The 26,810-nt window shown below is 43.1% G+C and overlaps 1 protein-coding gene across 4 annotated transcripts; it reads left to right on the top strand.

Annotated features, from left to right (window-relative positions):
- Window positions 1-4,993: 4,993 nt before the first annotated feature.
- On the top strand, window positions 4,994-26,509 carry LOC124208597 (protein eva-1-like). Of its 4 annotated transcripts, none has more exons than XM_046606424.1 (7): window positions 4,994-5,445; window positions 22,031-22,287; window positions 22,421-22,739; window positions 23,933-24,076; window positions 24,172-24,441; window positions 25,035-25,235; window positions 25,554-26,509. In XM_046606424.1, exons 1-7 carry the CDS (start codon window positions 5,292-5,294, stop codon window positions 25,979-25,981), a joined length of 1,773 nt encoding a protein of 590 aa, XP_046462380.1. In that variant the 5' UTR covers window positions 4,994-5,291; the 3' UTR covers window positions 25,982-26,509. The 4 variants fall into 4 exon arrangements, with proteins under 4 accessions (XP_046462380.1, XP_046462382.1, XP_046462383.1 ...); XM_046606425.1 differs by lacking the exon at window positions 4,994-5,445 and adding an exon at window positions 17,238-17,579; XM_046606426.1 differs by lacking the exon at window positions 25,035-25,235.
- Window positions 26,510-26,810: the final 301 nt, after the last annotated feature.

Here is a 26,810-nt window from a genome sequence, read left to right as displayed (position 1 = left end):
TCTCGTCGACTCTCTATTGAGTGGCATTTGAGTTTACAGCGGGAGCAGCAGCGATGTTCAAACGAGAGTCTCTCTCATATATATACACACAGCTAGCTCTTAATGGCCATTGTTTGTTTGTCTTCGATTCCCCTCTGTGGCTCATTCACGCTCACGACAAGATGTCTTTTTTCTTTTTCCCTAGCTAAAGTAGTAGCTCTTTCCTATATTTTTGTGTGGAGTTTTTGAGCTCCTCCTTATACACTCGGCCGTCCTCCCACGTGTGCATACTTGTAGTAGTACTGTTATAAGGCTGTCTCGTTACGTATCATTACTGTGTCTAACGCACCGGAGAGAAAGGAGGCAACCAGCAGTACCACATACTGCGTCTTCTATAGACTCTCTCGGTGTAGTACTATCTTCTTTTGCCAACAGTGACAGATGAGAATGGCGTTGATTGTCAACTTAATAATCCCTCCATCATTTGCTGAAAAGAAGAGAAAACGTTATTCTTCCTTCCCAACTTGTTTTCTTTCATTTTCCATGATGATGTAGGTATTATTATTGTTTTGTACCAAGGGCATTTTTATGTTCCTCCAATCTGTTGTGTCTCGACTCTCGAGTACGTTCCGCCGAACGGTGGCACGGCTGGTGGCACTGGCTGAGGTTTATAGACACGTCAATCGATCACATCCCGGATCCTCTCCTTGAGAAGCGTGAGTCTAGTAGATGGCGTCATAGTAGTTTTGAATTTTCAAACACAACCAAGTCTCGCTCTCTCTCTCAGATGGTTATAACGGAGGGAGTTCCTTTTTCTTTTTTCTTGTTTCACTGAACCTTGACAACATACAAGAGATCATAGACCGAGACATGCTGTATACACGAAAAAATAGAAAAGAGAAAAAAGAGTTTGAAGGAAACAGGCGAAATGACTTTTCATTTTGAGAGAGAGACGGGGCAGAGAGAGAGAGAGGATCTTTGCCCGGTTGTTTGAAAGCCCAGCTGCCAAAAGACGGGATAGACCACGTGCCTTAAGAGTTATATATCGGAGAGAGTGCGCCCTGGAGTCTATTTATATAACGCGCACACGGCACACACACATCGAGAGAAAAAAAAAAAGAAAAAGAAACAACTTTTTTCAGATTTCTTTTTATTTTATTATATACCGCGTGTACACTTTGATTGGAGCCAGCAGCCCATTAGCAGTAGATTTCTCGGCCCTTAACGAGGTTGGCTTGTTTTGTTTTCACTTCTCTTTTTCTGATTCTATTTACTTACGCCAAGTGTTTATTTTCTTAAAGCCTCTCCCGAACGAACAAGTTCAAACATTCCAGTAGAAAAAGAAAGAAAAATCTTTCATCGCCGATCGATTCCAGCTTTTATACGATACGACCCCCCGCATTAAATAAAGCGCTGCAACTTTCTCTCTCTATTTCTCAATGACGAGCGCTGAGATTGCAATTCTCTGCAATCTCTGCCATCTCTCTCCGCCGTCCCAAGTACTATTATACGATCAAACTCTCAATTTTCTTCTTTCTCGGCTGTGGTTCAATTCAATCATAAAAGCGCACGAGAAAAAGAGCCGACTTTGGATATTGGAGGAGAAGGCCGTGACCGATTTTCATTTGAAACTACGGCAGTTTAAATTTTGTATTTCCTTCGATTGAAAGACAAAAATTTCTAACGAAATTGTTTTTTCAAATACTACCGAGGCCCGTGAGTGGTCGTGGAGATGATATTTATTGCATGATTGTCGCTTTCTATTTATCTGATCGATACGTTGACCGACAAACTGTTTTTTTCCTCCTTTCTGTGTACACATGGCACATGGTGGGCCGCCTATTCCGCTGGGGAAACTTTCGCCCAACGATTTATTTAGTTCGCTACTTTGCGACGAACGTATGGTGGGCAGCGTGAAAAAGAGATGAGTTTTTTAAAAAGACTTTTTCCGGCGAATAATATAGTAACACATGGCGATAGCCCTATGCTCAATGTGCTTGATCTTTGAAATTTAAATTTCCCGCTAAAAAATTCGAATTTTTTTTTTTTCAATTTCGGGCAACTCTTGCAGTCCTTTTATTTTCTTAATGTTAAGAGTTCATATGTTAATAGGCCGAGCTGTAGGATCACACCCTAGTCAAGAAAATAGACATACGTAGGTCTTATATGTGCTTAACTAATGAATTTGAGTACGGATATACGGGCAGTTGGGGACGTGTAATGAGCGCGGGCCGCGGGGCTATAAATATAATCAAGATATTTATTATTATTATATTTCTTCTTCCATTCGGATGGCTGTGACGAGTGACGGGAAGACGGAAGCACGAGCCAACGTCTCCAAAGGGAATATTTTTCTCCCAAAAAGAAAAAAAAAGTTGAAAGACTTGTCGTCACCTCAATACTATCGGAGAAGAAAGTGAGTGAGGCTTTACTTTTTTTTTTTTTTACTTCCAGTATATATACGATGATGAGAGTGTGTGTACATAAGCCACGGGCCCCCCCATTTCTAGATCGGCTGTCAGCACTAGCAACATCCCATTGGCAGTAGGCGGCCAGAGTACGAGTCCCATTGCGACCATTCCATCTCGTTCGGAAACTTTATTGCTTTCAAAGCCCCGAAAAAGTATAGACGTACATGTCTATGTAATAATACCGAAATTTTCACCGGGGAAAAAAAATGTGTTTCTCACCTTTTAAAAATGACTTTTCCAACCCCAACTGCCAAAGTGCAACTTTTTGGCGACTTTCAGCAATTGATTGATTCTCTACGCCCATTATTTTTCACGAGCTGGTATAGCCATTACCTGCGAATCGGTAGTGTGCGTGGTGGTGGTTTTTCGCCATTACACGTCAAACTCTTTTGCCGTGCGTTCTATACAACCCCACGGATCCATTACTGTGGGATATAAGGCCGGCCGAATCAAGTCATCAGGTCCTTTTATGTACACATTGTGTTATATATATGTGTACTTTTCTTTTGGATGGAACTGTGAACTATATAGACACAACAACAAAAAATCGTTATTACTACTGTGCCCATATATCAATCTAATCCTTAGTAGGTACTTGTGTTGGACTGCCCAGCACAACGGATGGATCGATAGGCCTTTTTTTTTACCCCCCTCAACACAAAGCCAATCCGCAACGCGCTGGCATTTCCCGACTCTTGATTCTATTAGTCTATACGGATGGAAAAGAGATGGAAGATAAGGATTGACTTGATTAAGGATTTTTTTCAGGAAAAAAATATATAGAGAGGACCTGGAGGGGAGGGAGAAAAGAGCTCTCTCTCCTATATGTGTGTTGTGTTCGCCTTGTCATTTTGCTGGCCTTAAAATATATAGCCGATGGGGTAACTGTGAATGCGGCGCTGATGTCATTTGTGTCGGTCAGGGTCCAATCAAATGATGATGATGTCCAGTCGTCTCGTCTCCTGCTCCCTCCTCGTATATAATTTCCATTTGCCGGATGCCTCGACTTATTTGCTAGCAGCTCTCCTCCGCGTGATGGGATGTAAATCATAATCAGGTCTCGAGCCGTTTCCATGGTGACACCACCATCCCATCCGGAATAAAAAGAAAAGTAGAGAAGTCCCTGGTAAATGTAATCAGGATCCCCTATCTGAATAATCTCTCAAAAGAATCTCTGCGCAATGAATATTCCCCACGTTCAATCTCTCATTTCGTTCAGAAATGTTCAACTGATTATTTTAAAATGGAAATGTTTCCAGCCAACTACAAGAGCACTTAATAATCAATTAATGGAGAAGGATGGGCAAAATGTGACTGTCGTCGACACACGCCGTTTGTACTCTCTTTTGTTTTGGGTTCTTTATTTTGCTCATTCCCTCACGCACAAGAGACTTTGGGTACTCGTCGTACGTGAGTCCTAACAAAGAATCCTGCCGAACGGTAAAAGAGGGGGGACCATCGTCGCTACTGTCCGTCAAAATGAAAAAAAAAGCCCCAAACTTATTTCCACCTTAAATCCCTCGTGTTGCTCGCTGATCCCGTCAATCGACAGTCAAAGTGGGATCTACTGCCGCTCCTACCACCATGTAGGCCGTGAGCCAAAAACAAAAGGTGAAGACGGACAGGAACCAGGAGCAGTTTCCTTCCCCCTCTCGCCTGGAAATCTTTTTTAAAAGTAGACAAAAAAGGGAATTTCTTGTTCTTGTGAATCAACTGTGAATTGTTAACGACGTCTTTTGCTTACGACGTTTGATGTGTTCTTGATCCCTTTGCGTTGATCCTGCAGGAATGAGACCAGCCGTTAAAGTGAATCCCTTCCAAGCCAAAGTTGAGAGCTCTTCCAGGCAGTTGGGAGCGAAAATAAAATCCTGGAAAATGGGGGGGGGGGGGGAAACATGTCGACACACACAACTGTTTTTGTCTTGTCCAGCCGCCGCCAGCTAATACCAACTGGACGCTCTATATTGTAGGCCCAGGCCTAAAAAAGTAACGAATGACCATTCCAGTCACCAGCAGATGTGTCTAGTGTAAATGGTCCGGACCCTATAAACAGGATCCCCTCCGCCAGATTCGTGTCAACTTTGATTATCCGCCGGCTCCTTCAATTCGCCCCCTGGACAGACCCAAAACAAAACAAAAAAAAGAGTTCCAGGTTAAAAGAATCGCTTCTTGTCCAGTATGTAAATAGACAACACTTGCGTGTAACACAATGAGCTTGATCCTCGATTGACAATGTTGGACACAAAGTTCACTCACGGTGCGTTTGTCCGTCTTACAACAAGTCACGGACCCAACCGTGAAACCCAGGAAGAGAACACATCTATTCCGGCCGAAAAAATATCTATCCATCGGAATATACTGCAGCTAGAGGGGGCAGCAGCACGCACCTAGTGTGGTGGTACCTTCCTGGAGGGGGGGGTTAGAAAGGAAAGGAGAGAGAGAGAGAAAGAAAAAGAAGCCCACAGGAGGGGAGGATACGAAAAAGAAAAAAAGAGATTCTTTTTTCCTTTTCTCCTTTTTCAATGGCTGTCTGCTAGCGCTTTAGTACGGCGCCGACTGTCGAGCCGAGTGGATCCCATTTTCAGTTGCCTCCAAAAAGTCAATTGTAACCGGCACCTCACGAATTAATTATTTCGCTCACGTGTTTTTTTGTTGGTGTGAAATTTCGTGAATTATTTTATTTCTTTCAATGTTGGAAACACGAGTTGATTAATTTCGGTCGAATTTCCCCGGGATACAGAGGTGTGACACAATCATCGCACAAAAGTGTGTGGGGTGGCCCGTGATAAGATTTGGAGCTGCTGAACTGGCAAAAATTGATTGGCATCTAAAAAAGCAAAGATGATGGTGAGTGAAGCACTTTGGAGCGTGAGGAGTAAGCGGACGGGAGGAGGATCCAGCGGCCGGAGGACGATTCGACACTCTGGCGGATGTCTTACCCCGTGGCTGCTCCTGTTCCTGTTGGCTGCCTCTTCATCCAACGCCGACAATTTGGGTGAGTCCTTTTTTCTTTAGATTCTGTAAGTTGCGGTCGACCGCTAATCATCATCTCCTCCGATGGATTCGGCTGGTTTTTGGGTCGCGATATCGGCACACACACACACAAGGACAAGACTTAGTTTTTCTCGGCTTTTGTTATATTATTGGCTCGTCGGCTGACGTCGGCTCAGACTTGACAGCGGCTTTTGTCGACAGATAACGAAGCTTTGGTAGAGCGTCGTCAGCATCTTACGCCCGGTCGCCTCTTATTCTTGTATATATATATCTACTCTCGTTGAATCCATTTTCTTTTTTCTTTTCTTATACACACACACACTCGTTGGGTCGTCTTTTGTGACTGTATTGATCCCGACGTCAATCCAACTCTGTGAATTCTATTTACATTTTACGTCGTGAAAAAAAGAAGAAGAGTTTTAACAATAGACACACACACAGTTTTGAGGGAGAGACTCTCTCTTATTTCAACGATGGCGACAAAGACGGAATTTGCAAGTAGAAGACGACGACTAGACTAGCGAAAGGTTTTGAAGAGAATTTATTTTGAATCAGCGAAAGGAGACGCCGCCGCGTTCGTTCGAGCTGAACGATAATGATTATTCTATTCAGTTTCTTTCGGAGAAAGAAGAAGAGCTATAGAGAGAGACGGAGCGGCAGCGGCTCTATAGGCAGCTAATAGACGAGTGAGTATCAAGTTGAGACAGCTGTCGCCACATGGATAGAGCTAGGAGAATCCTGCGGTGCATTTTCTTTTCCATTTCCCCATTTTCTTATTTTGTTTTTTCTTCTTCTTTCCCCTAGAAAAAGAAGAAAAAACGTTAACGACCTTTTCCGAGTCAAGTGCTTCTTCTTCGGAACGGCTGTGCGTCTTATATAAGAGTGAACGGCGCTGGATGGCGAGAGAGAGTAAAAATCACAGTCTTATTCTTTCTCACCCGCGCCGGCCGTCTCTTTTTATTTTTTTCTCTTTCCGTGTTTTGTTTCCAGTCGTCTACAGCATCACGCAAACTCAAAATAAACTTTTTTCTTCTTTCCTTCCGTCCTGATGCTGGCGGAGGAACATGTGCGAGAGGAAAAAGCGTAGCAATAATCTTTTGTGAGGCTGCCTCTCTCTCTTATATAAGAAAAACTTAATGATGGTGGAGGGGGGGGGAGAGAGAAAGAAGAGTTGAAACGATACGGAGGACGTCTTTATTGTATGGAATGAGGCGCCAAACGGTCGTAGCCGCAGCACACACCGCCAGCATGGGTCCAATCATTCGCTTCGTTATCGGGCGGCCGTGATTCATTGCTGTATTACTACTCTCTCGACCGTTGGATAGACTCGTGTGAATCATTGGGTGTGTGTGTGAGCACAGTTAACACGCCGAGTCGTTTTTTAGTAAGAAGAAGAGATGCGCTGGACTTTTCCCATTTCCCCCCACCGGATGCAAGTAGTCGGCCAGGAGTCACCTTTTATAGATGGATGGAAAATGAAAGTATTTCCGGAATCGAATAGAGTCTCGGGCAGTTGGGCTGCTGCTGATCCTCTTGATCGATTCTTCCGTTCCAGTAGAGCAAAGTAAAAGTCCTGTACGTACTTGGATCCCTTTCAACTGGGTGGGGGGGTAGTAGTAGTACGCGTACCCGTTCGCTGCCGGAATCGGAATGAGCTTGTCTAGACGTCAAGTGTATGCATAAAAGCTTCTCCCACCACGCTAGGTACTTGCTTCTTCTTTTGTACAAGAGCTCGACTTCTGGTATATACAACAATACCCAAAAAGATTTTGCAGGTTCCATATCGATTTCTTGTGGGTTATTTTTATTTTGAAAAAGTTTTTCCTGGCCCTTATCTCTTTTTTCTGCTTATAATCGAAATGTTGAAACGCTGAACTGGTGTAGGGGATAGAAATCTGCTGCCGTGTTATGTATGCAGAGCCGCAAGATTGAATCACTTCTTGTGTGTTGACTGTTGAAAAGAGATTGGTTCGTGTCAATCAAGATAAGAAGGTATCTCTAGCCATGGATGCCACGGTGGCGGATGTACTCCGCGTGCTGTTTTTCTTTTTCTTCTATTCACATCGCAGCAAACGTGCCGGATTGCACGTCTTATTCTATTCCTTTTGTGTACACATTTTTTGATCGTTACCCTATATATACAAGAGCGAATTGCTTATTCCCTTGGCGAATGGTCGTGACTGGCTGGCACTTGAGAGAACAAAAATATCCGGAATGGATTTATAAATTGAAAAGTCATTTGATTCAGTCATCATCATCCAGTCGTTCAATCTACTCTTCTTTTTTCACGCTTCGTTGCCGTGATAATGCGGAGCACTCCGGAAACAATCGAGAAATAGAGGGGTGGATATGGGGGAAAGGAAGGCGGTGGATGTAGTCCAGTCAGTAGGAAGCGAGTCGCAACGGATCAGAGAGATCTGTGCGGGAGAAGAGAACGCACGCGTGTCCTTTTAAGTCAACATCCTTTTTTGCTTTAAGGATAGAGCGAGAGAGAGACATGTCTTTGATGGTGTTGTTGGTGAAAGAGTCGAAGGGTCCACCGCGACAGGGAGAGACGCCAAAGTGAAGGATCAAGGGAGAAAGAAAGAATGAAATAAAAGTGACAGAATAGAGAGAGAAAGGAGGGACGACGTTCTTTTATTTTTGAAAGGCTTCCGGCGTGAGCTCCATCCAACACTTTTGTTTTTATTTCTGACCTGGCAACGAAATCCAGTCGAGAATTCCCACGTTCACGGAAATTTTTCGGGACACATAAAAGATAAATGGAATCGATTATTTCCATATGATACCGAATTTTCCATATCCTCCCCGTTACGTAAAAAAAAACGATAGGCTACTGTTTTCCGCATCTCTGACAGGTTCCCGACTTGCTCCGGGTGTAATCCGCCGAATCCTCTGTGACTCAATCCAATTACCAAGTTCTAGAGTTATATATTTTATATCCGTACTGCATATTGCCACCCGTATTTATTTGATCCAAAACTCCCGGCCCATATGAGAAACAAAAAAACATCAAATTTTTAGACTTTTCAAAGCCTTCTGGGTGTGAAAGATGTAAAAAGACCCTCCATATTGTCCTTTTTTTTTTTTTTTTTAATACTTTGTGTGTCTTAAGAACTCTTTTGTATAACCTTTTGATACAATGGGGGAGGAGGAGAGGTCTGCTCGAGAGTCAGCGGTGTTTTGTTTGAGTCTTTTCATGACGAATGAGATGTGTGGTGTTTGTGGGAGATGCCACCCGGAACGCCGACAAGTGTTGCATTAGTCAGAATGCTGATGGTGGTGTAGAGCACATTTACGTATTCCAAACATCAAATGACACCGTCAACTTTATCTTTCTTCTTCTTCTTCTCACCCCTCTATAGCATTTTCTTTAGCGGGGTGTGTCTCTGATGTGTGTCTTTGATTTGTTTTTGTGCCATTATCACGTTTTGTTGTGTATTCTTCCTCACACGCCTCCCTATCGCGATTCGTTTCACGTTTTTCAATTATTCGAATATCCCGCCGAAAAGTTCAAAAAAGCAATTTTTTTTTTGTTAAACAATTTTGAAGGGGCTTCAGAATGATGTATTCAAACGCTGCGGGCGACGTGATTCGGTTGATCTTTTCAGCCGACAGCGAATACACTATACATCTCTAGTGTATCGACACACACCATTTTTATAATAACACACCGTCACCGGGGTAGCCGGAAGCCGTACACTGCACAATGTATAGGTAAATAAGTTCCCTGACGTATTAGGAGGAAAAAGAGGTAGCGGGAATTAACCTGGTCCCAGTAGCAATTTGCGTGATGTCATTCAAGGGCTCCCGAGTCGAAGAAAAGAATTCCAGCAATGTTTAAATATGTTATAGAGAGTCTAGCTCGTGCAATAGCCCTGACGTAATGAAGAAATCGATACAGAGCTGGGCCTGGTTCATATCTCAAACATGAACGGAATTGATCCGAGATTCTCTTTTGTAACGACGACAATTAGGCGAAGTCTTACATTTGAATAATTCCCCGTACGGCCTCAATTGTTTGCCTACAAGTGCAGTGTACCGCGGCAGGAGCATTTTAATTGATTTATTGACGGCCCCATCTTTTTTTCACTGCAGTGGGACGTGTTATATAACCGACAGTGAAGTCAATCGATTCTTCTCGTCGTTTCACATCGTTTTTAATTGCCATGAACTTTCTTACAAAAATACAAAATTTTCTCCGCCATCCGGAGCGACGTCGAACTTTGTAAATGAGCCTGTCACCTGCCGGTAATAATTTTTCGGTTCCCCCGTTTGATTTAAAAATTTTTTTTTACGCTCAGCTGCTTCAGATGTTTACTACTGAGAACCCCAACATGCGTAGTATAGACTTGTTCATCATCATCCAGGTGTCTTGTTAATTAGGAACACAAAAGTTTGATGATATGTCTTTTCGAAATGTTAAAAAATGTAGACGGGATGAGAAGAGACGGCGAACTTGTCTCAAACTGTTGTATATGTACATATACTAGCAGTATCTCTCTCGGAAATTATTTTCGGATGCTTTTATAAAGCAGCGAACGCCCATTTCCCGGGAAACAAAACGGGCCCACGCCGCCAGTCCCCCGGTCTCAACTCGCATTTCTTGCGACAAGAGAAATAGAGTAAAGTTTTCGGTTGAAAATCACATAGAGACTTAAGGCCGTATACGTCAACGCCAGCAAGAGATGGAAGAATAACACCGACACGCCCATATCCAGTTATCCCTCGCACGAGAGTTAAAGGAAGAGCGTGGGGTGGTTGAAAGCCGTGGGTTTTTCGTGAGAGATGAGAAATCCTTTTTTGTTCTTTTCTTTCCAATTATAAGAAACACGGAAAAAAACTTTGTGCTGGCTCAATCTTCTTCTTCATCCCCCCCATACCACCACCACCAGACTTACCCCAAATAAGTTGGAATAATAATAAGAGGGACAAATAAGAGCAGCTAGGGCCTGGACTCGAAGGTGTTGGGGGCTCTGTGATTGTTTATGTTTCACAAGGGAAGCATTTTTTTTTCTTCTGGGGTGTATATTATAAACTTAACTACATACAGCGCTGGATTGTGTATATACAAGAGGCCAGCGTGTATACTACGTGTAGCACTGTAGCTAGCTAGCTAGCTTGTATACGCGTTTTCATCTCGACACAGGGCGCCTCTTTTTTGTTTAGATTATATACGCATCAAAGTATAATAAACACATTGTGTTTAGTGCTAAAGGACAAGTCTAAGAAGCTCCACGCGCGGCCCGGGTAGGAGTGTAGAAGAAAAAAAAAGGTGTTGCGTTGTTGTATATTTACAATACCGCAGCTAGACCTTTTTGTATCGACAGATTTTTTTCTCAAAAGATGTGTACATGCGGAGGCTGGAGAGAATAAAAGACACGTGGTGATGATGATGGTAGACCCCTCGGTTTGTATCTGGTTTGAGTTTGCCCGTAAATATTTAGAGACGGACCGACACGCCGCCGCCTCTTTTCTCGTCCGCCGCTGCTGGGCGAAATCCGTTTGAACAAGTTTTTTTTCCTTTTTCACGTCGTCGTATCTATAAATACAATGCGCTGGCCTGGATGCCATCCTATTATAGTTTACATCTTGTGGGGAATCTGTTCTTTTCTTTCTTCCGACTAAATTGGATTTCGTTCAACTGGAAATTCGAACTCGGCGGGTCGATTATTTTTTTTTTGTTTTGTTTAGTTACTGTAAATCAATTATCGTCGATTAAGACCCGCAGGGACTGTCCAATAAAAATCGTTTTGCTCGACGAAAATTGTGTACACACACATGGAAAACGGGGCCAGTTGGGACTGATGGAACTCTGGGGAGTGGTTCTATTAGTTGTTAGTTGTGTGTTCATCAACTTGAATGGCATTGAATATCTTCTGAGAACTAAATCCTCTTTTTCCCTAAATCAAACCCACTCGGATGTCACTGGAGCGTTTTTTCGCGTTGTCCTGTCAATTGAAACCATTGTGCTGGGTACTGCCTGTTGTCTGTTAGTCTTTTATTTTTGTGTGTGCGTTTCGGTTGGAATGAGATGTGGTGGGTTTTACCGGGAAGTTTAATTTCGGTTTGAGAGGGGGAAATAGAGAAAAGGTCATTAGCCTTTTTAGCGAAGCGATGTATATATAATATCCAACCCTTTTTTTCTTCTTTTTTAATGAAATGCACGCACATCACCATCTGCTTCTACTTTTTTTTTAACAATATGAAAATGATTTTTCAGCTTTGGAAATTATTTGGATTTTTTTCAATTTGGCGAGCAAATGGAATTGTTGCTGGCCAGTGCTATTTTTAACACCACGAGGGAATATGGACTGCACAAATAATTCTTTTAAAAATTGTTAATAGTTTTGTTGTATTTGTGTGTTACAATTTCTGGCTCTGGTTTATCAAGTCATTAGAAAATAGGAAAAAGGGTTTTGTGTTTCAGAAAAGAAAAATAGAAACAAAGGAAAGAACTGCAAACATATGCATATTTGAAAGTCAGAGAAAGGGGAAAGGATGGACTCGACAAGAGCAGCTGGTATCGGGGGCTGATGGATGACCATCCATTCGACTGTACACCTGTTCGACACGCTCCGGCTTCTTTTGAACCCCCCTTCGGTAGTCAGTGAACCCACTGAATATATATTCACTTTTGTGCCCATCACGTAGCGAAACAAAACGTGAGATTCAGACCAATCACCGGCTTCTTACAGGATCACACAGTCAGCACTTTTTTACTCTCCCCCAACGCGGAAGATTCCCAACAATGCCCAGAGTGTCAAACAATCGGCTAAAGCGCAGTGAAATGAGTCGAAAGTGCGTAATCAGAGTCGGGCGACGAGACGAGTCAGTTAGTTAAATATCCTATATTTGGATAGCCGCCCCAAACTTGGCTCTTTTCTCTCCCCTCATCTCTACTCTTGTTTTTCATTTATTTCTAGAGTCTCTCTCTCACTTGTGGATATATAGCCTCTTAGGCACGTGCGCCTTCCATGCCGAATTTAACAGCTCAGCAATCACAAGTTGCAGAGCATTTCACGCCGAGTTGAATGCGAACGAAATAATAAATATAACGAATGGGAATTTATTAGTTTCTTCTTCTTCTTCTTCATCTCTGGTGAAAATGGACGGACATTAACCACGTCGACGGGGTGATTTGGAAGGAAACTATTCCCAGGCCTTTTTTTTATTATTATTTTTTTACCCACAGAAAATGAATGAGCCTGTGTCGGGCTGCTGGTTTTTCTTGTGTGTGTTTGTGTCTATGTAGGCTGGGCGCGCGCTACTTAAACGCAGATAGAGTGCTGCTGCTGCTGGAAACTTCCCTTTTTTCTTTCTAGGTGATGGATTCAACTTGTCCCGCCTTTTGGATTTTCCCTCGTCTATTCTTGAAACGTGTTTTGTCCTTCTGTGTCTTGTAACGGAATTTATTTCGAGATTTTTCTTTTCTTTTTTTGGTCGATGCCAATCAATTTGAAAAGACGCGGGCGACGTCGCCACAGTGGAGAAACTAATGGGCGCCTTCATCGCCAGGTGTTTTGTTGAGAAACCAAACAACAACAACAACAACGTTCTCTCTCTCTCTCTAGGTATATAAGATGTAATCATAGTAATCTGTTATTCTTATTCGAGAACTCTTTGCCCTCCTCCTCTTTTTTTTTTTCCTGAGCGATCCTATTACAGCGCGGGAATCAAAAGGCTTTTCTTAATCTCCTGGCCATCTCCCCGTGTGTGTGTGTGTAACAGTGACGACGGCCCACACAGCAACACGCCACGAAAACAACCGAGCCCCCACCAACTGCCTAATTCACATTGCCCATCATTTTTGTTGTTTTTTCCCCCAAAACAGAAACGAGTTGGAATGTCCTCGTTTGTTTCTTTCGAAATCTCTTTTTTTAGTAGCTGTGAGAAAAAAAGACTTGAATCCCTTGCCGTTGATGGAAACAAATGACTGACGACTCCCAAAAAGATATCCAGCGGTTCGACCTGTCTGAACAACTTTGAGGGGGTCACAGAGAGACTGAACTCTGTTCGATCAATCAATTGAAGAAAACAACAAAAATGTATTTGATTGTTTGATACATTTTTTATAAGGATCGAATGTTAGATGATCGAACTCGATTTTCCCTTTCGTCGACTTTCACTGCTGTCTGTGCTGGCGCATAATATTTGATTCATTCAGTGAGCGCGATGTCGGCGTTCGAGTTTCCTATTTCTCAAGGATATGAACACGGAAAAAAATAAAAAAGTTGTTGACAAATGTAAAATATTATAAAAATGGATCGATCGGGAACGTCTATCAATCTCAGAACACGATACTATACTCTGCTGAGCTGTGCAAAGTCAACGAGTTTGGAATAAAATTTCATGGGAATAGGGCCGAGAGACAAGTGGGGGTATAGTATCCCGGGGCCGTGTTCGTTGTGTATATCAATCGTGAAATCCGACACGATTGGCGGATGGAAATGTTGAAAAGATGGAAGGGACGGCCAAATATATATAACAGAGCGCGAATCGATCCTGCTTACATATACACTAGAGGAATACATAAATTCAAGAGGCCGTTGTGTATATACTATACTTAATATTTTATATCTCTGGGAAACTGGAGGCCCTTCAGACAGTGGCCATTCAACTTATTCTGAATAGCTATAAAATCTAATATGCTATTATACGAATTTTTTAAGGTCGATGAATACTTGAAGAAATTATTTCCTGCTGGATCATCTTCTCTCTAGAATTCCGTCCTTGGGTCTTGTCTTATACGCGACGGCCGCCGAGCCCGGCAAACAAAACCCGCGGCCATGATGATGGTCTTGTAGACTCTAGTGAGCTGAAGAGGCTGAAAGACTATACACAAGTCGAGAGAGTTTTCAAGAGGGCCGCCTCCTTCTGCAGGAACTCTAGTAGGAGAGAAAAAAGGGAACGACGCCGGTGCGTATGAAAGGGAAGCACAAACAACATGTACAATGATCCGCAAGTATATAGCTGCTGCTGCTGCTGCTGCATAGGGATGTCATCAAGTCTTCTCAACAACCATTGTCAGCATCCAGTGGGTCCCCAGCAAATGTTAATGATAAGAAATAATCCGTTTTGACGTCTTGTGTACTTGGAGCCCAGCACCGGTCCCTGTGCAACTCTCCTCCTATTCTTTTTTCCGGAAAGAAATCCCGTTTGAAAAGAAGGTTTACGTGTATTCGTTAGACACAAAAGACATCAACAAGGAGAGAGGAGACCATTGTCTTTGATAGTTCTCTTCACATGTACAAAATGCATTGAATCGGTGCACATAGAAATGAGGGGGGTTGCATAATTTTTTAAAAACTCTTATCCAACTCAATTTCATATCCAGAATGATTTATAATGGAATCAAAACTAAAGGTAGATATCGATATCTCTTCCCTCAGCTCTGATGGACGCTATATTGGGCGGCTGATTGAATGAATCGATTTCCTCTTCTCTTGTAACAAGATGTGTAACAGTCAGAGTGTACACTTAGTTGACATTCAATTCTGTACGGAGAAACCCGATCGTCTGCTTTTTTTATTTTTGGGGTTGGGGATGGGCCTGCTGGCCAGTCTATACTGTCAGTTATCGTTGCGGATGATGGACCCAAATGGAATTGGGTCGTCACACAAACGGACGCCGTCGTTTGTGTGTACCGTGCGCTCTTGTTTTTAGTTGGTAAAATTTTTTCGTTCTGCTCGTCTCTCCTTCCCCCCCTTGCGCTACTGTTTCAAAATGCGTCCGAGTTTGATGGAGCAAGGCGAGCACGCGCCATACATGTCGCTTGATTCCCCTGCTGATACAATCCACGTGTGTAATTAGCCCAGCCGCCGCTGAGGGGGGAAGAAATATATATAGTAGATATACTATTAGGTTATTTGGTCCCACGGTTTTTGGTTCCAGCCGATTGTGTTACACGTACAGCTAAGTAAAATGGGAACACGTAGACCACAAAAATATTGTCCAAATGTCAATATTTTTGTTTTTCCTTTTTAAAATAATTTTTATATCGTGGTTCACCCAAACTCTTCCGTGTTTTTAATGTAATCGAATGGGTTGGTTGGTTTTTTTTTGTTTAACCAGCATGGGTCTTGCGTGATGATCCTTATGGAAAATAAAATAAAAAAATTGTACGTATAGTCTTGTACTTCGTGAGTGCACTACAACTAAACTTTGAACTTTCACCGTGACCCTTTTGACTTTTTCTTCGCCGGAATTTCCCTTTTTGTTTTTTCTCCTTTGATATCCAGTCGAGAGAACGATGAATACTTAATGAATGAAAAATCATGTCTCAACACACACACACAGCGTGTCAGATATTTTCTCTGAATAAAATAGTACAGATAATATTATACTCCGGAATGTTGTTGTCCGGATAAAAACTACATCCCATTCCCGAAGAAAAAAAAAACAAACAAACAAAAAAAGATTCCGGACAAACACGGTGGCGCCATCATCCGTCAAATAGTTGCATGACTCGCCGTGATTCCACATTCGGGGTATATTAGAAAACAAGCGCGCCGGAATAGGCGTCACCCGTTTGCTTTTTTTTCGTTTGCTGTCTCCCGAAACGAGCGCTCGCAATCCTCGTCGTTCGAGTTATGTCAAAGATTCTTTCCCTTTTTTCTACCGTCGCACACACCCCAATTTCCTCCCGTTTTCTCACGTTTGGTTGAAAGGAAGGGAAAAAATAACATCCCTTTCATATCGAGCGCGACAAAGAAAAAGAGTAAAACCGGTCCAGCGCCCATCATCCAGCCTAAGAAGAAGAAGAAGAAGAAGACCAGGAGGAATCCATCAAGTCTTGCAGTCTGTACACGCTCGAAAGAATTCGACTTTTGACATATCCGTCCATGGGCTGTAGACACTCCAACAGCTCTTATTTCTCTCTCACTGCCTCGGCTTATAGTTCTTCTACACAAACACTCCATCCTTCATTTCTTGACTCCGCCTGGGTGTGTAGTGGCGCGTGCGTGTTTCGCCTCTTACTTTTTTTTTCTTTTGGTTATCTCACAACGTGAGAAATCATGCAGACATACAGATGCTCATCAATTCAGTGAATAGGAGGCGGCCCATATGATTATTGTGTGTAAAAATATTGCCCGGGAATATATTCAAATTCGTCGCCTGATTTTCATATTTTTGATTATAAATGGAGAAGATGAGAAATCTCTGATTCCACCCATCTTATTTTCTCTTGGTTTGTGCAAGTCCCCCGATGATCGCCTGTCTGTTAAGAGCCTTTTTCGTCATGGCAACCTTAATTGATTTAGCCGGGCGTGATGATGAAAAAGAAAAAGACCAGCAGCAGCAGCAGTATAGTCGGCAAAGAAGAAGAAGAAGAATAAAAGGGATGAATCTCTCTAGAGAGATTCTCTATTTCCTGTATGTGTAACTATTGATTGATCGGCATCGCCCATGTGTGCAACAGAGTGGGGGCCGTGATGATCAACCTCCGCCACCGCCACCCACTATTGCTGCGGATGCCTAACCGATGATGGTCGTGTTGTTGCTGCATCAGTGCCCTCTGTCAGCTTTTGACGTACACGAAAGAGCAGCACGGACTGGGAATGGGGGGGGGGGGGGGCTCTTTTGCTAATGCCATTCTCCCGCCCTCCACCTCATTTTGCACAGAGCAGAAAAATGAAATTTTCACGGTCACACGAATGTGAGGCAAGAGAGAGAGAGACGAGGTACCGCCGAGAGTAGAGAGAGTTTCTGACGCCCCTTATATGCGCAAAGGCCAGCAGCATATAGTGGGAGAGACTAGGACTTTCCAGCTCGTCATAACTTGGTTGGGCGACAGTTGGCGCCCGTCCGTGTCGCGTCGTGGGTGCTTTTCGCTGCCGCCTCGGCCAGCATTTTTGCCCTGGCCGCTCCAGCAGTCTTCTCTATACAACAACAGTTGATTATTATTTCTCTGTCTGTGTGTGTGTGTGTGACGAGTGGTTGTTGCTGTGTGGTTATATTCTTCTACTCCCTGGGAGCGAATCATGGCTGTAATCGCAAGAATTAGGAGCGCAGACGACCGTTGGCCTACCTGCTTTTCTACGATCACCTGGCTCCTCTTTGGGCTCGCCCTGTTGATGGATGGAAACGTCCGACTCGTCAGGAGCCAGTTCATCTTTCGTGAGGACCCACTTGGTAATCGTCCCCGTGTCAACTCTTTTTTTTCTCTTGACAAACGTCGTTCTCTTTTTTGTTTTCTTGGTTAGCGGAAAGAACCAAATTCCGCCAACATTTCAAACAAATCAAGGATCGAAATTTTCCAGTGAAAAAATCTCTTGTTTGTTGTTGTCGTCTTCCACTAGAGACTCGTCTAGTACTACTGTAACCCTGCATAACGCGTTTGTAACGGTTGCCGGAGTTTTTCTTCCACAACCGGAGATTCTATATCGGGCAGCAAGGCTCTCTTCTTTTTGACTGCTGCTGCTGCTGCTGGCTGTCTATGAAAGTTTTTTGGCCCAGCGTTCTTGACAACCGGCCAAAAACCTTTCCCACATTCCACGAAATTTTGAACAAAAACACGTTAGATCCTTTTTCTTTCTTTGCCATCCGCCTTTTCGAGTGTGTATGTGTGTGAATCACACATCATTCCCCCCCCCTGGATATATATTTTTTTCTGGCCCAAATGAATGGAACTGTTGAAGAGTCAAAACGTCACAGACGGGCGCAAGATGAAGAAGAGCCCAGCAGTGTAAGGTCCAGGTAATCGAGATGGGAGCCTTTGACGTTTGCCTATATAGGAGGAGGTATACTATATAGACCTAACAAATAATAGGCAAGATGGGGCGAGAGATATCAATGTGACGGGGCTCTCTCTCGTGTCCGTTCCTATACTCAAACCGACTCCAGTTACACGGGTTCCCAGTCAAAATGTCCAGAGAAATGTGTGTTATTTTTTTCTTTTCCAGAGTTGATTGCAACTCAGAGAAATCAACTCGTTGGCAGGTTGGATATTCGTCATGTCAGCATCGATAATGATTCCCACCCAATCTGTGCTGAGAGCCTATTTCTTATTGTTGTTGTAGATTTCCCGTCAAATTCTTTTTTTAAGGGAAAATAGAAAAAAGAAGAAGATGGAATGATTAGTTACAAAAAAAATCTTTTGAGCTATGCTGGATGGCGGTGTGTATCAATCCTGTGTGTGCACCTATCAGGCGGCCAGTGAAAAGGGACTAGACCTTTTTTGATTTTGTTTTTATCTTCTTCTCTACAGACACTGTCACACTCGGTTTGGGGTAAAGAAAGAAACAAGACAGAAAGAAAGACAAGAACCCTAACGATATTAATGGCCTTTGATTGCGTAATGAGATTGAGAGCTCTCTCGTCCATCAAGAAGTTGGTTGGCCGAGGGACTTTTGGGGGTACCGACATTCTTTTGACTTGTGTCTCTCTTGGTGATGCAACACGGCGAGCACACGGACGCTTGGTCACCCTGGAGACGCAAGATTTCCCAAATCCATTTGTTGTTGTTGTTGTTGTTGTTGTTTTGGAGAGAGAAAAGACAACAACAACAAATATTTAAGAGAGAGGACCGGCGGTGATATTGCTCAAGTTGTTTTTTCTTCCTCTTCTCGGAGGGGGTGAAATGACACGGGTTTTTGTATACGTATATAGGGGTGTGCTGCTGCTCCCCCTCGGTAATAAATAACTCCCGTGACAGAGAAAGAGAGTCGTCGTCCGCCTCGCTTCATAACACCACCTTTTTCATGTTTGACCGTGTCCTCTGCTGTAGGCTCGACGTATTTTTTTATTTTATTTTTCCAAGGGAAATGGGTATATCTATTGCGCATGTACAGCACGTAAGTTATGACTTGACTGCGTCGATTAGATGCCAGCCAGCGGGAAAATGAGAGCAACTTGGGGGAACTCTACAAGTGAAATGTTTCACCCCCGCCAGTTTCCAACGGATAAACATGGCTATCAAATGAGGTTTGGATTGACGTGTAGTATTACTTTACATGCAAAGATGGGATGAGCTTTAACGTTGGATTACGCCGAGTGGAACGCCCAGTAGAAACGGTTCCGATCCGTTGGGTTTAAAAAAGAAAATGACGGTGGTGTCTTATTCCTTTTTATTTTTGTTTTTCCTTTATCTATTCACAAAAATAGAGGAACTTGCAAGCAGGATATATGCGGAAGCAGTTATTAGTCGGCTATTAATATTGTATAAGGCCCTACTGCACGTGGACCGTGAGAAAAGATGAAGAGAGACCGACATACGAAGGTTCAGTTTACCCAAGTTTGCCCGACCGTAAAGAAGCGAAACGAACAAAGAAATGTGTAGACGTACACACATATATAAGAAGAGAGAATGAAATTTTTCATACTAGATAAAAGAAGATGTGAAAAATGTATATTTAAATTGCATTTTTCTTTTACTCCGGTGTAGTACTGCGCCAGGGAAAAATATGAAAGACGCTGAAAAAGTCGCTGAAAAGAGAGTGATATTGGCTCCCCTTTTCTTTTTTCCGCGTTGATACGATTTATAGTGTACACACATACACCCCTTTCTGCTTGCCGGGCTGTCATCAAAAACCTTTGGGTGACTATATAGTCGGCCATGGGGCGTGGTCCTTCTATATAACAAAAATTGTGTTTGGTTGCGCTAGAGGCTTTTATATATCATCACTCCTTTGCCACACACACACACACACACACAGAGTGTGTGTGCTGTATATAGTCTTTCGTTTTTCATGCTCGAATCGATCACACTTTATTATGTGTACGTACATTTTCTCTTTTGTTTTTACGTGGGTCTCTTTTTGTTTGATTAATGAAACAGTCGCGCAGACAAACCCTTCCCAGCACGAAATCAGCTCTGGCACGACACACATCGGCTCAACATTTCTTGTCGTCTGTTTTTGATTTTTCATTCCGCTTATGGTTCGATCCAACATTTGGACACCCCGTTTGTTTGTATTATAATATACTTTTGCTTTTGGGCATGTACACTCATCTATTGCGACAAGGAATTATACAGCCGCGTCGAATCAAACCGGACGTGAATAATAATAAAAAAAGTTTTGCATCACTGGCGTGCTAAAAAAGGGGTTTGCGAATGAATCACAAAACTGTTGGCTCATTCGAAAATGTTCAAAGTGTTTGCAAGCGCGCCACATGGCGCCTCTCACTCGTCGTACCCAAAAGGAGAGTTAGAGAGTAGAGACTAGAGACTAGAGACAAACATGGCGCGTTGATAATGATGTCTGCGGATAATTGTGTCGTTTCTGCCGGTCGCCCCTGCTGTGTTTTCTAGTTGCACGCAGAACAACACGCAGTGTCCTAATAGATTCTCCGGCAGTGCGTCATCCAATGTGAAAGAGCGTTGCGAAATAAAATAAAATAAAAAAAAAAAAGATTCTTGAAAGAGAAGAAGAAACAAAATAACTGAGTTGATTGAAGTGTCGTCTCTCAGTCCAGCCATTACGGAGCCGGAGTGAAGAAGAAATGGCCTCTCCTATACTTGTGTTAGTCTCTTATTCTTTTTATTTTTAAATAGAGAGACAGCCATAGGCCGCTATAGCTCTCGACAGAGGGGAAATATGATGAAGTTGTGTATACTATATACTCACACGAAAAAAGAAGAAAATTTTGGACATTTTTGATCCTACGCAACTCTCGGCGCTCTCCACTCTCTGGCTATTTCAGTTTTCATCTTCTTCCCTATATATGCCAGTCTCTATATATCTCTCTTGGAAAAACTATTTATACACACCGTGATGCGCAGTCCGTAGATATATATGTACTGCCCTGGACTCTCGACGGACAAGAATAAATGCCACAGTTGGACGACGAGAAAAATGAAAGGTCAAATTTGGTTTAGTATTATTAATGGATCCATTGGAAAGGGGGGGGGGGAGATTCTTTTGAATCGGAAGTAATCTCATACAGTCTCGAGCGAGAGGTAATTAATCCAGGCTACTGTACTCGTTGCGTGATGATGTTGGGTGAAAGCTATTGAATGTCGGAGAAGCGATGCAAGCTCTTCGTGGGTGGCGTTTGGTTGGTTGGATCCCCTTTTGATTATTTTGGAAGGTCGTTTGAATTCATTACAGAAAATGGAACCGGTTTCTCTCGTTCTTTTTATTATGCGATGCCCCGTGTTTTGTTTTTTTTTTCTTTTTGATCAGACGTGATTACAAAAGTCTCTGATTCGAAATTGCGTAGAGTGTGTGTTGTACATGTATTATTGTTACAGTCTCGGAAAATTAGAATCAGAAACAGTGTAGAGTTTTATTAACTGTTAGTATTACATTCTTGGTCATGCTCCCGAACGACTCCCAGTTTATACAAGGATCACGTTTCCTCTTCAAAGATGAATTCCTCCCAACCCTCCCTCGCCAACCCCGCCAACCCTCCAAAGTTGATGAAATGGAGACCCTGAAATAATAATGAAATGAGCTCCTTCCTCCTTGCTTGTGTGGAATTGTGCGTGTTGATGAGAGACTCTTGGCGGAGATCTTAGTAATTAGCGCGTCAAATATTTCCGACCCCGATTTTTTCTTATTTCAAATTTCCCGCTTTGTGGGTCTGTGTGTGCGTTTGAATAACAAACCAACTAATGAGCCAACTGTCATTGATTTTCCCAGCTCTGCTGTCGGGCACTTTGCGAACTATTCAGCGGGCGGCCTGCGATGGTGAAACGCTGACGCTTCGATGTCCCTTGGGCACGGCCGTTTCCATCCAACTGGCCCAGTACGGAAGGCCAGCTCCGGGCGTGGCACTCTGCTCCCAACAACAACACCCACCCGATCCGCCCGCTTTGGCCTCCATAGACGGCAATCAATTACAGCAGCAGCAGCACAATTCGATTAACGAAACCTGCACGTTGACTCCTCAGATGCAGGTATTTCTACAGGCGTCTCATTATCATTTGTTAATTAACAGATTCCGGCGCGCTTTTGATTTGTTCACGAATTTTATTAATTAATTAATTCATTTTTTTTTCGCATCCGCCGCTTCCGGTTCGACGGATGCAGCACGCGCTACTCCAAACTGTAGTCGAAGCCTGCATGAAGAAGAGACACTGCAAGTTTACCACGTCGCCGGGCAACGGCAAAGACACGACGGCGGTTGTGGTCCCGGCCTCGCCGTCGTGTCCCGGCCAGCCGCCCAAGTTTGTCGAAGTTGCGTACAAGTGTCGCCCGCTTGAATTTCGTAGCAAAATCATTTGCGAGAACGAGACGATCCAGTTGAAATGCAAAAGGAACGCCCGCATCGCCATCTATTCGGCCACTTTTGGGCGGGTCCAATTTCAAAGCGCCCAGTGCCTCCAGCCGCCCGGAATCGAGGATGAAAGTAAGTTTTCAAATCCCCATTTTTGGATTATTATTATTTTTCAAAGTGCAGACGAGTGCCATCTATCGAGCTTAATTTGTTACCTCGTAAAATAAAAAAATCCAGGGGAAAAGTGATAAAAGTTAAATGCTACAATCCAAAAAGCGGAATAATAATGTCGGGGCGACCCCGTCTGTTACCTACAATCAGCCAGTCATCAAGTTGATGCCTCTCCTACCGAATTTTGTGCATTTGTAAGCTTTCACCGACGGTAGGCAGCAGCACACACTTAATCGGCTTATATCGTATAGTGTCTGAGCACCTTAAGCTGGGCGCCCGTCTACATTATTTAACGGTGGGAACGTCTGGCCTCCCTTTTAGTCGGCTAATGGAGATATTGAATCTGCACTTGGGAAATATTAGAAATAACAAGTTCCGGTCCTAGTGTTTTTAGAATTCACACGTGACTCGCTATGAATCATTAAAGGGAATGGGTGGGCGGGGTTGAAAGAGTAGCACATTGTTTATGCAATTACATAGTTTAGAAAAAATTGGATTCATTGTGGATTATTGTGTGGGCCGTACTCGGTACTTGACAATGTGAAAAATTTAACTTTTGCGTGGGGGTATAAGGTTGTGGGGAAAAGCAATGGGATTTCGTATTTTATGGATGGGAAAATCCTGGGAAATAGTTGCCCCTCTGCATATTGAAATAAGGCGTTGCATTATTGATTCAGAATTTGTTTTTTCGATGTTTCAACTTTTGATCGGCTCGTTTCTTATGAGATTTAAAAAAGTTTTCGAGGCTACGGGGATGACAAAAGTTTGATTACAAGGAAAGAACTCAGGGTCCTATTTTTATTTCTATAAAGGCCTACTGTACGCAATCTAGTGTTGACTAACCATTCTTCCCAGTCTCTCAATTGAATCATAAAGCCAGATAATAAGCTCCCCCCGTATCCGTTCGACGAAAGTTTGGGCCTCCCACCAAGTTTCACCATACCCATTGACAAAAGTTTTGATTAATGTCTTCAAGTCGTAAACTGAAATGAAGTCGATGTGTTCCCCCCAAAATCGTGTAATGCCGCATTCCCGACAAGTTCGATCGTTTCTGTATTCACGCAGCGCAATTGCCGTATACACGAGCCGCAAAGATTTCTAAAAAGTTTGACAGAAACTTGTGATTAATTTTCCACGTCAATATTATTTGACAGCTTGCGAGGCCAGCTTTTCGACCGAGACGGTGATGCAAATGTGTCACGGCAAGCGTAGGTGCACGCTCAACGCTTCTTCGTCGACGTTCGGTAATCCGTGCAGTCCCCAATCTCATCTCTACCTACGTGTCGTCTACACTTGCGGTAATGAGTGTTTCGTGTGTAGTATGATTCATTGAATATCTTTCGTCGACTATAAATATGGAATGTTTGATGACGCAATATGTGAAACGGGGTAGTTTCGCGGAGGATATTGAAGGATCACTACCAAGGCGAGCTGGAAGAGGATGAAGCGCCGGACCACCAGAATTCGTTCGATAACGAAGACTTGATGAGTGAGAACTCGTTCGAGTCGGAAGACTACGCCGAGCCCGTCTCGTCTGCCACTCCGATTCCGCCTCGACACGTTGCAGCCCAGGACGACGCCAGTAACTATGACAACGCCAACAACTACCGAACGACTGACCGACCATTCGGCGACCAGCAAGCCAAACGCGGAGGATTTATCGGTAAATTTTTTTTTGTTTTTGTTTCCTAGAGACGCGCATCTGCAACTGATTTATTAGTTTCTCACTAGTGGGCATGACACACTGTTGGCTTATTTCTTTAGATATTGTGCACATTGTCCGTGGCAGTCGTTTGTATTTTTTTACTTTTCTAAACCAGTCTCTCCTTTCTGACTGGCCGTTATTAACAAAAAGTCTCTTAGTGTTTGTTGTGGTGGTCGTGCTGGCGTTATATAAAGTTGCTGGTGGAAAGAGAAACTAAACCGCGCAACTTTATTAGCACTCGGTTTTATGAATTCCGGTGTGTTGTCTACTGGGCGCGTCGAGGAATTCGCAATTTACCACATAGTAGCATGTGTCTATTTACTTTTGCCGTTGTTCTTCTTTTCTCAAGAGTTTCGCATTCCTCTTGGAGAATCCTTCACTCTCTCACACTCTCTCTCTGTCTTGTCTCTCTCTCTCTCTCTGTCTTCGAGTCGGAATTTGATTCAATTAGAATGATATGCCTGGAAAGTTGAGGGGGATTTTGAAAAGGCTATGGTACCATTTGTTGATGTATAAATGTATACATGTGCTGTGTAACCAAATGAACTTAGGCGATGCCGGCGTCGTCGTCCATGTTGACGACATGTTAGGGGATATCGGAAGTGACGGCGGCCGTCGCCATCAGGAATGGCCCCAACCTTCCGAGCGGGACCACAATAACGGACGACACGACAACACGCAATCCCATCCATCACAGCAGAACGTCTTTGGTTTCATCACAGATTGGATCACCTCTGTGTCTTTTATGAAAGGTATATTACTTGCAGTAACCAAAAAAAGAAAATAAGTCTCTGGGTGAGTTCATTTGATCCTGGAGAAAAAATAATCCAGACAGACAGAGAGAGAGAATGCGTGGGATTTTCCCAAACACCGCCAAACACCTATTGCAGCTTTTCCATGATTAGAATATGCACTGCGTCTCTCGGGCCTTCTCTAACACACGTTTGCAATGTGCCACACACCACACACGTCCCTAGATGTTTAAATGTCACATTGATGTTATGGTAGATGGTTATTTTTGGCATTGATGTGAACTACATTTCTAGTCTAATTGTAACGTTATTTTGCAGAGAATCAAGAGAAATTCATCTTGTATCTGACGCTGAGCATTGCGGCCGGAATTCTTGTGGTGTTGACGCTGCTGATTGCCCGGATGTGGTGGCAGAAACGGCGCGGAAGGCGGGAAGCCAAATCGCTTCATTCATCTGATCCCATCCCGGCCTTTGCTGACGACGTTAGCGACGTGGATAACGACATTGATTTGACTAGTTTATCGTTGCCGCCTCCTCCGCCGCTCCTCTCCGAACTCACCAGCTTGAACGGAACGATGAATAGCGGGCCGGTGCCCAGCGCCGAAGGTGTCTACTCGGCCCAGTACGGCTACTCCGGCCAGCACGGTGTCGCCGGCACGATACGCCGCTCCACTGTCGAAGAAGGTGACACGCATCCCCGTAGTTTCATCCGCAACGGGAACAACAGTCACTACTATTACGGCTAGACAGCACCTGTGTTTAATCGCTAATGTTTGAACAAAATGTCATGACGGGGAAATGAAGTCGTCGTCATCACATTTTTTAAAAAAATGTACATACAAAAGCTTATAGTTGGATCGCCAATCATGTATACAGTACACACTTTTCTGCATATGTTACTTCTATTCCCCCCCATGGATTTATATGACAAAATGGACAGCAAAAATGTATCCGGGTAGGCCTGAATACTCTGATATTTTGGAGGAAAACTGGTTTGATTCCACATTCTTTTGGTATCCCCTTTTTTCTACAACTTCCCACATCACCACACACCCACTGGTTGTACATAATTTGATTATTTAAACACTTGATGAAAAGTTTTCTTTTTTTTTTCAAAACATACAGTACGAGCGCCCGATTATTTTGCTCTATTATATGCTACCGCTGTAAAAAAAAATACTTTTGGAATGAATCGCAAGGTGTGTGATGTCTGAAAATGTCACATTGATTGGTTACCATGTCAAAAGGAAATATATCTTATACATTTCAACGTAGCTAACTAGCTATTAAAATACGCATTGAATATTTTTTGGGCGGTTAATTCGCTTTTTTTTAAATCTTTACGGGTTTCACCGTTTCAGACCAGGGTTTCTTGACCCATTTTCCAATTTGTAAAACATCTGAAGAGTGAAGACTGAAGCCTGAAGGTAAGTAAGATAGCCAATCAAGACAAGGACAAAAAAAAGTGTGCTTAAGAAGAAGTTTTAAAATTAGTTAAAAAGTTTTAAAATTTAGTTAAATAAGTTAAATAAAGTTAAAATAATAATAAATTAATTAAATAAGTTTTTTTTATTA

The sequence above is a fragment of the Daphnia pulex genome, chromosome 12 (assembly GCF_021134715.1).
Source record: "Daphnia pulex isolate KAP4 chromosome 12, ASM2113471v1".
NCBI lineage: Eukaryota > Metazoa > Arthropoda > Branchiopoda > Diplostraca > Daphniidae > Daphnia > Daphnia pulex.
Note: the sequence above shows the minus strand (reverse complement) of the source record. Positions and strands in the feature narration are given on the sequence as shown.

Excerpts from the sequence above, each read along its gene's own strand:
- LOC124208597 (XM_046606424.1), top strand. The coding sequence starts at position 5,292 with ATGATGGTGAGTGAAGCACTTTGGAGCGTGAGGAGTAAGCGGACGGGA. Across the intron at positions 5,446-22,030 it reads ATCCAACGCCGACAATTTGG|CTCTGCTGTCGGGCACTTTG; the intron begins GTGAGTCCTTTT and ends TGATTTTCCCAG. Across the intron at positions 22,740-23,932 it reads GCCCGGAATCGAGGATGAAA|CTTGCGAGGCCAGCTTTTCG; the intron begins GTAAGTTTTCAA and ends ATTATTTGACAG.